The sequence below is a fragment of the Hemitrygon akajei genome, chromosome 8 (assembly GCF_048418815.1).
Source record: "Hemitrygon akajei chromosome 8, sHemAka1.3, whole genome shotgun sequence".
NCBI lineage: Eukaryota > Metazoa > Chordata > Chondrichthyes > Myliobatiformes > Dasyatidae > Hemitrygon > Hemitrygon akajei.
The window spans coordinates 45365263-45382551 of NC_133131.1; the positions used below are offsets into that span (position 1 = coordinate 45365263).

At 42.7% G+C, this 17289-nt stretch overlaps 1 protein-coding gene across 1 annotated transcript in view; it reads right to left on the minus strand.

Annotated features, from left to right (window-relative positions):
• LOC140731498 (cytochrome P450 2D3-like) overlaps window positions 1-16462 on the minus strand; it is a 37450-nt gene extending 20988 nt beyond the window's left edge. Inside the window, exons 1-3 of the mRNA XM_073052977.1 lie at window positions 16248-16462; window positions 10341-10509; window positions 3776-3928 (exon numbers count right to left, since the gene is read on the minus strand). Coding sequence (XP_072909078.1) covers window positions 3776-3928; window positions 10341-10509; window positions 16248-16457 — 532 coding nt within the window. The 5' untranslated portion in view covers window positions 16458-16462. The remainder of the gene's footprint in view (window positions 1-3775; window positions 3929-10340; window positions 10510-16247) is intronic.
• Between the last annotated feature and the right edge of the window lie 827 nt (window positions 16463-17289).

The window sequence follows — 17289 nt, forward strand, 5'->3', positions numbered from 1 at the left end:
GACACTGTGTAAGGAGAGGGTTAAAACAAGTCTTTTTACTTGGAATGGAGCAGTCTGTTCACAGTACTCATAATGAACAAGCCTGTCCATTGGAAAGGTAAGTACAGCACAAGGTCTTGATTCATCCATGAGGCATAGAAACATAGAAAACCTATAGCACAATACAGGCCCTTTGGCCCACAATGTTGTGCTAAACATGTACTTACTTTGAAATTACCTACGGTTACCCATAGCCCTCTATTTTTCTAAGCTCCATGTACCTATCCAGGAGACTCTTAAAAGACCCTATCCTATCTGCCTCCACCACCATTGGCGGTAGCCCATTCCATGCACTCACCACTCTGCATAAAAAAAATTACCCCTGACATCTCCTCTGTACCTTCTTCCAAGCACCTTAAAAGTTTGCCCTCTCCAAGGAGAAAAGGCCGAGTTCACTCAACCTATTTTCATAAGGCATGCTCCCTAATCCAGGCAATGTCCTTGCAAATCTCCTCTGCATTCTTTCTATGGTTTCCACATCCTTCCTAAAGTGAGGTGACCAGAACTGAGCACAGTACTCCAAGTGGGGTCTGACCAGGGTCCTACTGTATTCAGCTGCAACATTACCTCTCACCTCCTAAACTCAATCCCACGATTGATGGAGACCAATGCACTGTATGCCTTCTTAACCACAGAGTCAACCTGCGTAGCCCAAGATCACTCTGATCCTCCACACTGCCAAGAGTCTCACCATTAATACTATATACTTGACCAACCAAAATGAACCACCTCACACTTATCGGCCCAGTTTTGCATCCTATCGATGTCCTGCTGTAACCTCTGTCAGCCCTTGCACTATCCACAACACTCTCAACCTTTTTGTCAAAGGCCTTGGAGTATACAAATGTAAACCATTAAGGGAATGTGATAACTTGATTTCTTTCTCAAGGATGAGCACTTCAGTTGGCAAAAGAAAGCCTTCACTGATAAAATTTTTGAAAACAACTGACACTTGTTCAGTGGGAATGTAGAATTCTCCCTCTATATCAATCATTAAAAACTAATTAATTTTAGAATTGTAGCTGACAGGTATGCATAGATTTTAAAAATGTGGGCTTTCTTAATTATAACAGTTTCTTCCCCCAAGCCATCAGATTCCTCAAAACCCAGAGCCTGGACTGACACCAACTTACTACCCTCTACTGTGCCTATTGTCTTGTTTATTATTTATTGTATTGCCTGCACTGTTTTGTGCATTTTATGCAGTCCTGGGTAGGTCTGCAGTCTAGTGTAGTTTTTTCTGTGTTGTTTTTATGTAGTTCAGTGTAGTTTTTGTATTGTTTCATGGAGCACCGTGGTCCTGAAAAACATTGTGTCGTTTTTACTGTGTACTGTACCAGCAGTTATGGTCGAAATGACAATAAAAAATGACTTGACTTGACCTGACTTAAGTGTGCAAATTCATCAGAAATTTGTCCTTGGACCTGAATGGCAATCGGCACAAAGGGCCTCTAACAGTCTCCAGGCTCGTCATCATAAATTAGAGTCCTCGATGAGCAGAAGGGTGTGAGACTTGTTACTGTTTTAATTATTGTGTACTCTGTTGTTTTGTTAATCCATTGCATCAATTAGTAGAAGGATGTGGGACTTGTTTTTATCCATTATTTTACGCAACCTTCCCTCTGGGAACTCTTCCTCTACCTATACCTTTGAAATCAGCATGGTTTCCTTAAAAATCTTGCTTGGCAAATCTGTGGAATTCTTTAGCAAAAATAACAGGAAGGCTGACAGAGCAGTCAGTGGATTTTGGTCGGCTATTGGTGAATACTGGTGTTCCACAGGGATCAGTGTTAGGACTGCTTCCTTTCACATTATATGTCAATGATTTGGATAATGGAATTGATGGCTTAGTGGCCAAGTTTGTGGATGATACAAAGATAGATGGAGGGGCAAATAGTGTTGAGGAAGCAGGGAGTCTGCAGAGGGACTTGCACAGTTTGTAAGAATGGGCAAAGAAGTGACAGAAGGGTAGGGAAGTGTGTGGTATTGCACTTTGGAAGAACAAATAAAGGCATAGACAATTTTCTAAACAGGGAGTGAATTCAAAAATCAGATGTGCAAAGAGACTTGGGAGTCTTAGTGCAGGATGTGAACTTGCAGATTAAGTTGGTGGTAAGGAAAACAAATGCAATGTTAACATTCATTTTGGGACAACTTGAATATAAAAGCAAAAAATGTGCTGTTGAGGCTTTATAAAACATTGGCCAGGCAGCACTTGGACTTTTGAGAGTAGCTGTGGGTCAATTGTCTAAGAAAGAATGTGCTGACATTGAGGAGGTTCATGAGAATGATCCCAGGAATGAAAGGGTTAATATATGAAGAGCGTTTGATGGCTCTAGGCTTGTGCTTGCTGAAGTTTAGAAGAATGAAGGTGGATCTAATTGGCACCTATTGAATATTGAATAGCCTAGACAGAGTGGATCTAGGACCAGAGAGCTCAGCCCAGGAATACAAGGACACTGTTTTAGAACAGAGACGAGGAGGAATTTCTCTACCAGGGTGTGATGAATCTGTAGAGTGCATTGCCACAGATGGCTGTGGAGACCAAGTCAGTGAGTATATTTAACGTGAAGGTCGATAGGTTCTTGATAACAAAGATATCCAAAGTTGTAGGGAGAAGTCAAAGTTCAAATTGACCAAGATGGAGGGATACTTCTGTTCCCTCTCTGCACATTTACTCACCCAGGTCGCTTCCAGCTCTGAACCTCTGGGAACCTTTGACCTAGTGTTCAGTCACATGTCCTAATGTATCTCTGTTGATTAAATCAATGTTTTTGGTCTAGGTACTCTCCTATGAAGCAGTTTGGAGCTACCTCACTTTGATGGAAGGGCAACATCAATAGAAATAGTTGCCAGTTGCTTCCGAACACCAACAGAAGCAGCTGACAGAGCTTCATTCCTCTACAGGAGGGCCTGTTACACCTTAAAGGGACAGATTAAACATTAACACATCCTCCATCCCGGGTGATAGCTCTGACTCCAAAGCCCCTCTTTCCCTTGGCAAAAACACATGGAAACTGGAGATGATTTGAGCTGAAATGGTCAATCCCTTTGAAATGCCCATGTAGAGGAGAGTGGAGAGGACAACATTCCCTCTTGTCTCCCCTCCTACCGGGCAGCAGGTCTAAAAGCTTGAAAGTACATACCTCCGGACTCCATGACAGCCTCTATCTCACTGTTGTGTGTCTATCGAATGGGCCTCTTGTATAATCAGATGATTTCTTCATCTCACAATCTACCTTATTGCCTACCTGCTCTGCACTCTCTGACACAGTAACACTACATTCTGCATTGTTGTATTTTCCCTTGGTGTGATGAAATGGTCTGTATGGATGGATGGCAAGAAAACAAAGCATTAGACTGTATCTTAGTACATCCCATAGAGAACTACAGCACCCAAACAGGCCATTCAGCCCATCTAACCCATAGAAATTTGGCCTTCTGTCTAGTCCATCTACCTGCATCAGACCTCTGCCCTCCACACCCCTCTCATCAATATATCTGTGCAAATGTCTCTTAAGTGTTGCAATTGAAACTACATCTTTCATTTCTGCTAGCAGCTCGTTCCACACTCACACCACCGTCTGAGTGTGACAATAATAAATCAATTACCCGAACTGCAGGTGCTTGCCCCTGCCCTGCTGTCCTTCTGTGACACACTGGGTTTACCAAGGTGCCAGACACCAACAGTAGCACAGGACTGAAGAACAGCAGTTGCTTCCTCAGGATCACCCACCTTGTTCACTTTCAAAACCTTGAATTAAAAATTCAGCCTCTTCCACAATTCGCAATTCAAGGGACTTCTTTCTGAGCCCAAAGTTCTTCAGGGTCGAGAGTGAAAATTTCCTTTGCTGTTTCCACCAGTCTCCGTACTTTGCAAGCACGATACCTGGATGGGTGTAACAGGAATGTCATTTCATTCATCTTCATTTTCAACCAGTCCTTCAACAAGTATCAAAATGAGCACTTGAAATAGCAAGATAGAGAAGGCTACAGACTAAGTACTGGGAAATGGGTTAGCATGGATTATCACCATGGAGATTATGGGCTGAATGGCCTGCTTCTGTGTTCATTGATTTCTAAGACATTCATTTTAATTTACAATTAGATATTCACCTGGATCCTAAAGAATGAGCATGATATTTTGAGCAGAGTGAAGTAACAAGACTGGATTAACATGCAAAGGTGGATCACCCAGATCATTCCTACCTGCAATCTATTGTAATATATCGTCAACAGAAACAAGTTCTTGCCCCTTCTGGGCCATATTATTTTGTGTGTTCGGTGAGACGGGAGCCAGTGTGTCCAGGGGAACTACAACCAGAAATCCAGGGACCACAGTATACACAGTGGTACTGAATGTTGAGTTCTGTTTGTGTGGACTATGTAAGTATTTAGAATGCGTGCACTCTCTCTGTGTGGAGGGAGGGGAATTATGGGGTGTAAAGGTGGCAGTCCTCAGATACTGAAGGGTGACATTGAAAGTAAAGTCGTTTAAACAAAAGAAAAATGTGTCCTTGTTGTTTGGGCATTAACAGTGCCAGCAAAGGATGGTTTTCAATAAGAGGATCCCACCAGCATTTGAATAGACCGAGCCTTATGAAAGCTGGAAAAATGAAATTGGAATATGGACTTGTGTTATGGAACTAGAGAAGATGAAGCAAGCCTTGGCTGTTGCGTTGTTGCTTTCAGGGAGAACGAGAGAAACCGTGATGGGTATATGCTACCAGATACACTTAACTCTGTTTTTTGAGGATGGAAAAGGATCAGATTTATGAGGCATATTCAGACTTTGACAAAATTTATCAAGATAATTCTACAAATATGGCTGAAAATATGACTTTGAACAAAGTGCACTGCATGTGTAAATACAAAACGGAATTTCCTGATGCTGTATTAGCTTTTAAATTATTGGACACTGCGTGTCTAGACATAAAGGACAGACAGCTCGAGTTATCTGAATGCACAGAACTTACATTTGCATCTATGAAATCAGCACTGAAGAAGATTTTTGGAGACAAGGCCACTAGTTGGAATTAGTTTGAGTCAGGAAACGGCATACTTCACTGCCCTCAGGGAGACCAGGCAAGGATACCATTACCTGGCACAAATCCAATAAACAAGTATGACAGGGATCGAAATGTGTGGTGTGTCAAAGTATTTACCACTGGGCAAGAAACCGTCCACGCAGAAGCTAAAACGTTAGGCTAACTGAAGGAAATAACAAATCTGAAGATGTAGAAGAGTGCCATATCACCGTTTGTGAAGGAATCACTTACTAATGATTGGACATGGCAGCAAAGGTTACGGGGAGAAGGCCAGCAAATGGGGTTGAGGAAGAGAAAAATAGGATCAGCTATGATTGAATGGTGGAGCAGACTCGATGGGCCAAATGGCCTAATTCTGCTCCTATGTCTTATGGTCTAATGCAGAGACATCTGAGGCAGAGATTTTGATGATGGAATCTCTAGGATCTGCTGTTATTAATACAGCATGCACACGCACATTGTGTGGAGAAAAATGACTTGGGAGCTATGTAAGTGAACAAGACCAGAATGAAGTGCAGAAACCGGTGAACACAGATACACTCAATAACAAAGCATTCAAATTTGGAGATGGAATGATCATACATTCCACCAAAAGAGTGAAAATTCCTGCAAAAATAGGGCAGAAATAAGGTTACATTGAAACGGAGATGCTGCTATTGAACATTCCATTACTCTTGAGTAAATATTCCCCAACAAAAGCAAGAGCATTACTGGATATGTAGAATGACCAGGCAATGATGTTTTAACAGCCGGTGGCTCTTGAGCTCAGCAGCTCTGGGTATTACATTCCAGGTAAAGACACTGTGAGAATGAAGTACTAAATGTCACACACAACATGACCAGAGATGAGAAATGCAAGGTGTTGCTCAAACTTCACAAGCGGTTTGGACAAACTTCAACTGATGGACTTCAGAAACGGCTCAGGAAACAGAGAAGCAGATGATTTTTCCATTGTAAAGCAGATGATTGGGAGCTGTGAGACTGCCCAAGCCTGTGGCTGGTCTGAATACAGTGAAACAGCAGCCATAAACCTACATGAACTGGAGCAACATCTCCACATCACTGATCGGCTCACACGTTTCAGTGCTGGTAGCAATGTAAACACAAAGAGATCCTCAGAGATTGTAAAGACACTTCATCCATTCCTGGATAAGTGTGCACGGTCCACCTCGGAAAGTATTCAATGATAATGGTGGTGAATTTAATAATGATGAATTCAGAGAGATGGCAGAGTACTTTAACATTGAAACAAAGACAACAACGGCATATAGTCCTTGAAGTAATGGACTTCTGGAGCGACACAATCAAACGCTTACTGAAAAGGCCAAAGGCAAATAAAAGCAATGGCTGTGGTTGGAACACAGCCCTGGACTGAGTCCTCAAGGCAAAGGATACCATGCACAATGCACACGGCCATAGCCCGCATCAATTGGTGTTTGGCCAGAATCCAAAACATCCCTCTGTACTGGTTGACAGACCACTTGCACTGCAAGCAGTCAATGAGTTGGGAAACGCATTTCAGCACTGCATGCATCAAGGAAGACTTTCACTGAAGCAGAGTGTTCAGAGAGAATTCAAAGAGCACTGAGGGCACACGTCCATCCTACAAATGGAAAATATGACACAGGGGCCAATGTGTATTACAAGAGATCAGACTGTACAGAACGGAGAGTTCCTGGAGTTGTCACTGGTCAGGATGAAGTTGTGGTATTCGTGAGACATGGAGATACATATGTGAAAGTACATCATTCCAGACTACAAAAAACATAAACTGAAGACCATCAGAACTCCACGGAGAATGACAAAAAATGAAAAGCACTTACCTAGCACATGGTCATGTTGCACAGACAGGGATGAGGAGAGTGCAGATAAGGACCCAATAGAGTTGTTCAATGGTGGCACAGACAATGCGGAAGAGAGTGCAGTTAGTGACTCAATATACTTGTTCAATGCTGGCACAGACAGTACGGGAGAGAGTGCAGTTAGTGACTCAATATACTTGTTCAATGCTGGCACAGACAGTACGGGAGAGAGTGCAGTTAGTGACTCAATATACTTGTTCAATGCTGGCACAGACAGTGTGGAAAAGAGTGCAGTTGAGAATTCAACAGACTTGCTTGAACAGAAATTATGACAAGTGCAAAGATAACATGGAAGTTTTGGTCTTAAAACAGGACAAACTGTGAGATTAGTAGACCAAAACACTGGTATCTCAGACAAATCTGAAATCTTAGTATGAGCAGGCAAAGCCACTGGGAGTGACAAAAGTTGATACAACTTGAATTACCTAGCACCAGTCACGGTTGCTGGCACTGCAGGTCAGTCAACATGTCACGTGTAGGCAGACTTCATATTGAATCAGGCTGGGCCATCTGAGAAATATCAAGACAAAGATGTACAAGTAACTAAAGAGATGTCATTTGAATCTACAAAACAAGATGAAATGAGAAATTGGAGATATAATGTAGTGTTTGAGGAAGCTAGAGACATTGGCCAAAATACAACATCTGCAATATTGGTGTGCACCCTGAAAGATTCATGACAGGAATTTTACCAACATCTGGTTGCTAAAGGTTTTGAGGAACCGTACATAGAAGAACTCCAAAGAAACTCACCAACATGTGCATCAGAGTCTCTCCGACTACTTCTCTCAGTGATATGTCAAAAGCATTGGCATCCCCATTGCATGGATATGAAATCCACATTCTTACAGGGAGTGGAGCTGTCACATGATGTTTGCATTAAACTCCCCCCACCCCGAAGCCAGAAGCAAAGGAATACCCTGCAAACTCAAAAAGTGTGTGTGTGGTCTAGCTGATGCATCTCTGTACTGGTATAAAAAGGTCAAGGAAATTATGTTGGAAACAGGTGGAAAGATGTCACAAGAATACCCTAAAGGTTAACTTGCAGGTAGAGTTGGTGGTGAGGAACGCAAGTACAATGTTAGCATTCATTTTAAGATGTCTAGAATACAAGAGCCGGATGTGATGCTGAGGCTTTATAAGGCACTGATGAGGACTCACCTTGAGAATTGTGAACAATTTTGGGCTCCTGATCTAAGAAAAGATATGCTGGCCCAGAGAGGGTCCAGAGGAGGTTCACAAGGATGATTCTCAGAAAGAAAGGGTTATCATGCAAGTAAAATTTGATAGCTCTGGGTCTGTATTTGCTGGAATTTAGAAGGATGGTGGGGGAGATCTCATTGAAAACTTTCAAATGTTTAAAGACCCAGAGAGATTAGATATAGAAAGGATAATTCCCATGGTGGGGTGTCTAGGACAAGAGGGCACAGCCTCTGAATAGAGGGGCATCCATTTAAAACAGAGATACAGAGAAATTAGCCAGAGGATGGTGAATTTGTGGAATTTGTTACCACAGGCAGCTCTGGAGGCCAGGTCATGGGGTGTATTTAAGGCAGAGCTTGTTAGGTTCTTGATTAGACATGGCATCAGGGATTATGGGGAACACAAACAGGAGAAAATCTGCAGATGCTGGAAATACGAGCAACACACACAAAATGCTGGAGGAACTCAGCAAGCCAGGCAGCCTTTGTGGAAAAAGAACAGTCAACTCCATAGAACTTGCCTGGTCTGCTGAGAGGTTATGGGGAGAAGGCCTGGGAGTGTGGCTGAGAAGGGGAAAGAAAGATCAGCCATGATTAAATGGCGGAGCAGGCTCATTCAGCCGAATGGCCTAATTCTCCTGCTATGTCTTATGGCCTTATGGTCTAAGTGGATCCAGCTATTCTTTACTGGCAAGATTCAGGATATCATGTGATTGGAAAATTTGTGTGTCATGTAGATGACTTCATAAGGGAGACTGACAAAACTTAGCCAAACAGTTATCCTTCAGCTAAATTCAGCCTTTCAGGTTGGAACATGACAGATTCTATGTAGGGATAGACATCCTTTCTGTTGATGGAACAGTACAACTGCAACAAGAAAGCTTCCGACAATCCGCTTGGAATCCTCATGTGCCACACAACGGGATTCACCCCTCAGTGAAGCTGAAGCGGGGCAACTTGAGTCAAAGAATGGTCAGGTTCTATGGGTGGCAAGTCACAGCAGACCTGACATCATGTGTAATACCTGCAACTTGGCATCCAGCACAAAAAAATGCCACAGTACAAACTTTACATGTGGCAAACAAGTTATAGTGCGCAGAATTCAATCTGAAAAAGTAGTCTAGAAGTTTTCACAGCTTGAAAAAGATAGCTTACCAAGGCTCGTTGTCTTCAGTGATGCCTCAGTTGGAAATCTCCCAGACGGAGGAATTCAAGGGGGATATTTTATTGTACTGACAGGAGAAGAGGGAAGATTTTCACCTCTCCATTGGCAATCAGAAAGCATCTGAAGAGTTGTATGGAGTACGCTGGCAGGTGAAACCTTTGCAATGTTTGAAGGTATTGACAATGCTGTTTGTCTGGCCACAATTTATTCTGAGCTTTTCCATGGTGACCCAAAGGAGGACAATGTACATAGAACTTGTGACAATGACTCTTTGGTTCATGCCATCAAATCCACCAAGTCAGTTACAGAGAAGAGGCTTCACCTACAGTTAAACGGCACCAAAGAACCTGTCCAAGCACACAAAGAAACAACCAACTGACTGTCTCGCAAAAAAGGGAGCTCCAGCTCTTGTGCTGTTAAAGGCACTTAGTGAAGGCATTTGGTACCTTAAGAATTGTATTAACTTCAGGGATTAGAACTAATTCCCATATCCTAATGGATATTTGAATTGTCTTTAAATTTGTTTTCAAGTTTGCTTTTTTAATATATACATAAAAAGGATGGGAGATTGTTCAGTTCTGTTCATTTGGTGTATGGAACAACTTTGTATACGTACACACTCTCCCTGTTATGTAGGTGCGGAGGGAGCGGGATTATGAGACATAAAGGTGGTGACTATTCGGTATTGAAGGGAGATGTTGAAAGTAAAGCTGTTTAAACAAATGAAAAATGTGTGCTTGTTGTTTGGGCGTTAACAGTGAACTCATTGTTTCTGGTGACTAGTATGTCTGATGGGGGGAAACAACATTCCTCAACCCATCCCCAATTAAATAATATTTCATCTTCCTGAGGAAGTGGTTTCAAATGCCCTTGAGATGCACTGGACACAATGACCACCCCCCCACCCCGCCCCAAAGCTCTGGTGGTGGGGTTTAGGTCTTCTACCAAAACATGTGAAGTCCAATTATCCCAATGCCTCCCACCTAATGCACAGGTCAGTCTCTGGACCCTGTTTCATACCCACCTTCACCATGCTGCCGAAAGAACTTCTCATAAATCGGAAAGGATGGCCGATCTGCAAAATCTTCCGATTTCTTCACCAGAGCCTCTTTCAGGGTCTTGTAGCCACTCAGCACCACCAGGTTTCTCCATCCAAACTCTAAACTCACCACATCGCCGTACTTCTTCCACAGCTAAAAGTGGACACATGATGGGAGAAAGCACCAGGCCATTACTATAACTCTCAGGAACCAAACAAAGAAAAGAACAGAGACTGCACCATCACTGAGTTCTCAGTCAGATCCAGCACCTCCACATTTTGCACCCTTGTTGCTGTTGGTCTCCATCCCTTGTACCATCGAAAAAAGTGGGCTGGATTCCTTGTGCGATTGTTTCCCCACTCATTATCCATCCCTGGATGGGCAAAACCCAACCCTGCCACAAAAGCGCTGCTTCAGAATCAAATTGAAGCATATTGTCATGTATATAAGTACACATATGCACAAGGGCAATGAAAATCTTACTTGTAGCAACATCATAGACATGTATCAGTAGGGAAACAGCATTCACAAATAAAGCATAATTTCTGTAAAATTATACAAGAAATAGCAGAATTATAACAAAGACCAAAGTCCATCTAGTTACATGTAAAAATGGTTACAGTGTTGCTGTACTGAATAATGATTTGGGTTGTGCCGGTTCAATCAAGAACTGGATAGTGGAAGGGAAGTAACTATTATTGAACTTTGTGGTGTGGGACTTCAGGTTTCTGTATCTCCTGCCCAATTGTAGTTGCAAAAAAGACGGTACGGTCTGGGTGGTGAGGATCTCTGATGATAGATACTGACTTTTTGAGGCAGGGCCTCACTGTGCAGAGTCACTGCCCTCTGCAGCTTCTTACATCCCAGCACATTCAAATTGCTGTAGCAGACCATGATGCCACCATTCACAGCACATTCAGAAGTGTTTCTGTAGAAGTTTGTTAGAGTGTTTGGTCACTTACTGAACCTCTTTAACATTATAAGAAAGTAAATATGCTGCAGAAACACAAGAGACATACAAGAGTTATGTAGAAATGCAAGGCAGAATCTTACTTTATTTTCGATGATATCCTTCTGTATTAAAGCATTGTTTCAATATTGATTTCATCAAAGGACTACTCCACTCCTCACCTGATGCAAAGAAACCAGTTGTGTAACTAACATCCTCTCTCCTGGTTTTACCTATGGGATCCACCATGCAGAGAAATGTTTTTTTGAAACCAACGCATGGCCTCAAGCTGGAACAGGCTAAAAAAGGAATCTAGAACCGAGCTGGTATTTGGCAATATTTACATCAGAGTTTGATGCTACAGATTTAAAGTAGAGTGAACTCTGAATACACCCAGTACACAGCACTTATAGAACAAGATGATCCAGAAAATAAAGGTGAAGTGTCTGCTAAAGGGCAAATTCACATCTTCACGGCCCACTGAGAATTGCACAGGATTATTACTGTTCAAGCAGAATCTTCAACCCACCGTCTGGACTACTTGTCAAAAACCTTGTCATACTTTCACAGCTGCGAGGGTGATTAGTTTCAACCTTTACTTCATTGACTTCAGGAAGTATGGCGAAGTACACACCTCTGTCAGTATCAGTGGTGTTGAGATAGAGATGGTTGAGAACTTCAAGTTCCTAGTTGTAAAAATCACTGACAAGCTGTCCTGATCCTGCCACGTGAATGCCATGGTCAAGGAAGCACGTCACTGCCTCTACTTCTTCAGAAGGCTAAGAAAATCCAGCAGGTCAGCAAAGACCCTCACCAATTCTTACAGATGCATCATAGAAAGCATCATTCCAAATGGATCACAGCTGGATATAACAATCATACACATAAGATATTTAAGAGTTTTGGGTACACCACCGTTTATTGTTTAAACCAGCTTCACTCCTAGTGATTCTGTTTGCACTTCCCTACTGCCTCGGGAAAGCACATAACACAATCTCAGGCCCCTCCCACCCCATTCATTCTCACTTCTCCCCTCTCCCATCGGGCAGAAGATACAAAAGCTTGAGAATAGCCAGACTCAATGACAGCTTCTATCCTGGTGTTATTCGACTCTAGAATGACACTCTCATACATTGAATGATAAACACTGGAATGCCAATATACCTCACATTTGTTTACCTACACTGCACTTGTTTAAGCCTATATTCTATTTTCTATTTGTTTTTTTACTACCCTGATGTAATTATCTATGGCATGATTTGTCAGCATGCTACACAGACAACATTTCTCATTGTATCTTGGTACTGTCTGTCTGTCTAGGTACCATATCCAATGTGGACGTTGGTGACCATGGCTTTCCATACAGATCTATCCCTTGTTCTTTGGATGACTTCCATGTCCTTGATGTGTAGCCACCTGACTAGGCTTTTGATGTACATAAGCTGAGGTCTTCCTCTAGGTTTGATCCCCTCGATCTTTCCAGAGAGTATGAGTTTTTCTAGTTCATCTTTCCGCATGATGAGTCCTAGGAATCTGAGTTGTCTTTCTCTTATTGTTGGTATGAGTGATCCAACTGCTTGGGCTCTTCTGAGAACTTCTTCATTTGCTGTGTGTGGTCCATGATATTTTTAACATTCTCCTGTAGAACCATAATTCAGCTGCTTCTAGTCTCTTTTCCATTGCTGGGGAAATGGTCCAGCATTCACTTCCATAAGTCAGGACAGAATAAATGTAGCATTGCAGTATTCTGTTTTTAGTCTACATGCTCATCTTCCTGTCTGTTAATATGGTCTTCATTTTCCGGAAAGCTTCTTTCGCCATTGCTATTCTGTATTTGATATCTGTGTCACACCTGCCATCACTTGTCATTTGGCTGCCAAGGTATCTGAATTTGTTGACTTGTTTGATGTTTGTATTTCCGATCTTGATCACACATTGTGGGATGTTTGTCTTTCTGGAGATGACCATGCTTCCTGTCTTCTTGGTGTTGATTGAGAGACCTCTGCAATTACTTTCTGCTGCCACTATAGTGAGTAGTTCTTGCAGTTTTGTTTCTGAGTCAGCTATTAGTACGATTCATCAGCATATCTGATGTTATTTATATTATGGCCTCCAATTGTGAGTCCTTTGATGTCTTTGATACTTCTCAAGATATTTTCACTATACAGGTTGAATACGTCAGGTGAAAAGACACAACCTTACCTGACTCCTGTCGTGATATTCACATACTCACTTCTCCTTCTATTCTGATGGATGCTGTCTGGTCCCAGTATAAGTTTCTTGGTACACAAGACAATAATGACCAATATTACCCAGCACAATCACAAAGGTAAACCTGGCTAAGCATGGTTGTATACCTTTGAAACGATCAGTGGTAATTTGCTCCCATTTCAATTAATGAAATGAACTTTGGGCAAGTTCTTTATTTGCCACATTTGTCTATTTATGTAATGCCAATCCTGATGAAGGCTCTCAGGAAACTCCCCTCCATAGATGCTGCCTGACTTTCTGAGTTTGTCCAGCATTTTGTGTTTTGCTCTTGATTTCAAACATCTCCAGAATCTTATCGACAAACACAATGCTGGAGGAACTCTTGTGTTTGTGTCCATATGTACTTTATCTCTGTACAATTAACCAAGCAGTGTTTATAGCTGTGGGTTTGGGGATTCTAAATCAAACTTTCTGTAGCACACAATGGAACTTTTTATGATGAATTGAATCCGATTCAAGGAATAACTGTCAAACACAGTTTACTCAAAAGTACATACAGTTTATTAGCAAGCTTGCATCTCAGTTGGCCACACAGAGTCTCCGCTCACCAAGCTTCAGAAAATCTGCAGCCAAGTGAGCCCAGAATACAGTTTGGAGCTGCTGATATACATTGTTATCACATATTTTGATAAGGGTATACCGAGAAGCTTCTTAGGGAACAAACACTTCTTTGTTCATACATTATTCTCACAGCACAACTTGTCAAGCTTCCAATAAGTCAGGTAGGTTTTAGCCCTTTAATTCTGCATATAATTCCACAACACCGGAGAGAGATTGTACATCTTTATTCAAATTAGTCAAGACTAAGATTGTAGATTGCTGGAATCAAACAGAGGACAAAGCTGCTGAGGTTAAAGATCCACCATCAATGAATGGTGCAGCAGGATCGAGGGACTGAATGGCCGACTCCTGCTTTTAGTTGAAAAATTCGGATAATCTGACAGGAAGCACAGTGGAGCCTAGGGTCCTCAGCCCAAGACGCTTTAATGACTGGGTGGTGATATTTTCCTCCTTTTCCCTCACAATCAAACATTTAGAAATATTTAAGGAATTTTAAAAATATCTAAGCCATTAATTTATTCAAAATACAATTGTTACAAATTAAAACAACCCGACAAGAAAACAGAACAATTTCCGGTATTGAAAACTGTGACTTAGCTACAAATTGTCTTCATCCACGCCGAATCCCATCTGCAGTCGGATCTGGGGTTAAGCGGATTCCATCTCCGTCCCCCTCCCCTTTGCAGAGTGCACGGAGTCCCAGCTGATGGTCTAGTGACTGAGACCCTCGCAATTATTTATCGTCTCCTGCATGCAGACGGAATCCTGAACTCACTGGCATTAAAACTGCCTACCCGTCCCCAGAAACTGGACGTTCGGATAGCTTCACAGCATTTACGCAATGTAGTGTTATGCCTGTGCCCAACTCTGAGGGGACGAAGGGTCCCAAAGTAGCCCCCTCCTTTTTGAGAATCGCAAGATCGCTATTAATTCAGGTCAGGAGACCCAGGAAATGAGAGAGAGGCGTTTGGAATGTCTTGGCCCCTCGGCGATATGAAGATACGGGAAACGGCCATTGTCTCTTGGAGACGGAATTGTGTATTGAGTACTGTGCTTCGTGGAAGCCCTCAGGCAACGTGGGCTGGTTGGGGGATGGCATCATTCCACCCTGATTGACATCTGAGACCCCGTGAGTGGGGATAAAAGAGGGTCTGGGGAACGGCCCCTACAGACTCACCAGAAGACACGCTAGAAATCCTGTAACAGCGTAATAGCGAAAGCCGGTGGAAAGTCCACGTACGTCCTTTTCCATTTGCCTCGGAATTGGTGGGCCTTGCCACGGAAGAACGGCTTTAGCTAACACAAAGGAGAAATCAGCCCCAACGACTCTCGAGGGATTGACATCATAAAAGGAATGGGCAAGTTTAAACTCTCTCTCTTGACTCCAACCAAAGGCTGCAGCCTGCAGCTTGAATGAACTTGAGTGACTTTTATATTTCCATCGGACCATACATTATCCCCTAGACAACGATAGAGCTATTTCTTATTGATTATTATTATACCCGTGCTTTTAGATTTAGTATTGACGACGTATATTATCTGTATGCTTGCATCGATGTTATTTTTGTGTATTTTTATCAATAAATACTGTTAAAAATAGTACCATCAGACTTCAACGGACCTCTCTATCTTTGCTGGTAAGTGACCCAGTTACGGGGTACGTAACAGTAGAGTAAGGAAAAGGTGTAATAGAAAAAAAAATGGAACTGGAGAAGGCAACCTGGATAACAATCGAAATAGGAAAAACACAGAATTGATTGATCGAATTAGAGATAACCAACGGAGAGTAGATTCTGATGAAAAATCATATCCTCCTCCTGCCCCTCCCTCTCCTGCTGAATATTTCCTGCGTTCTCTTTTCTTTGCGTTGCAGGTTCTGCAAGTTTTTAACTTCGTGTTGCCTCACATTCCGTCCCAGCTCGAAGGAAGAAACAGAGAACTAAAAACTCGTATATTGAAGTGAAATAGGGAGCGAAAGAACACTGCTGGATACAAGGGGAAAGGGTGTAAAGGAGGAACTCAACAACATACAAGAAACTGAACGGTTAAAGGTGTCCCGGGGTGAGGGAGCCACCTCCTTCACACAGTCTCACTCTCTCTCAGCCTTTACCTTTGCGAATGACAGGTGAGGGTTGCTCAGATCCACCTGCAGGATGTTCCCGACGAAAGGTAAGCCCCGGGGCCCGGGAGGGTAGTTCCCACACGTCTTGCGCCTCTTCATGAAGTCAAAGACCAGGCAAAAGACGGTGCAGAACACGGCCAGCGCCGCGAACCTGTCGAAGAGTTTGAACAAGAGCAGGGGGAGAGCCGAGAACTCCATGTTCTCCAGAGCGAATGGGCTGTAAACAAAATGCGCGCATGGTCAGTGAGGGGCGGGTGTGGAGGGAAGAGTCTGTTGGAGAAGTTCACGCTGACGCTCCACACACAGACACTTATGTAATACTTGTATCACAGAGCCAAGGAACTGTATTGCTGGAATATGGATCAGGAGAAAAGCAACTCCAGGGAAGTCAGCAGGCCAGGGAGCAGGTTTGGGGGGAAATGGACAATCCCTTAAAGCGAAACGAAAGAATCGAAGTGATCACATCCGAGGCGCCATTGAGAGGCGACTCTTGCGCGCAGCTCCGATGGAAAAATCAAATATTCCCGCTTTAGATTGCTAGAACTGAAATCCACAGCTACAGCCATGGACAAAACAGTAAGCAACGTCGTTTACAGGCGATTAAAATATCTATCACTACTCAGAGAAAGCGAATAAACAGAGTAAACTCTGCTCTACTCTCCCTATACACATGACTGTGTGGCTAGGCAAAGCTCAAATACCATCTATAAATTTGCTGCCGATACAACTATTGTTGGTAGAATCTCAGGTGGTGACGAGAGGGCGTACAGGAGTGAGATATGCCAACTAGTGGAATGGTGCCACAGCAATAATCTGGCCTCAATGCCACTAAGATGAAAGAGCTGATTGTGGACTTCAGGAAGGGTAGGACAAAGGAACAAATACCAGTCCTCATAGAGGGATCAGAAGTGGAGAGAGGGTGTCGAGATCTCTGAGGATCTAACCGTGTCCCAACATGTCGATTTAGTTATAAAGAATGCAAGACAGCGGCTATACTTCTTTAGGAGTTTGAAGGGATTTGGCATGTCAA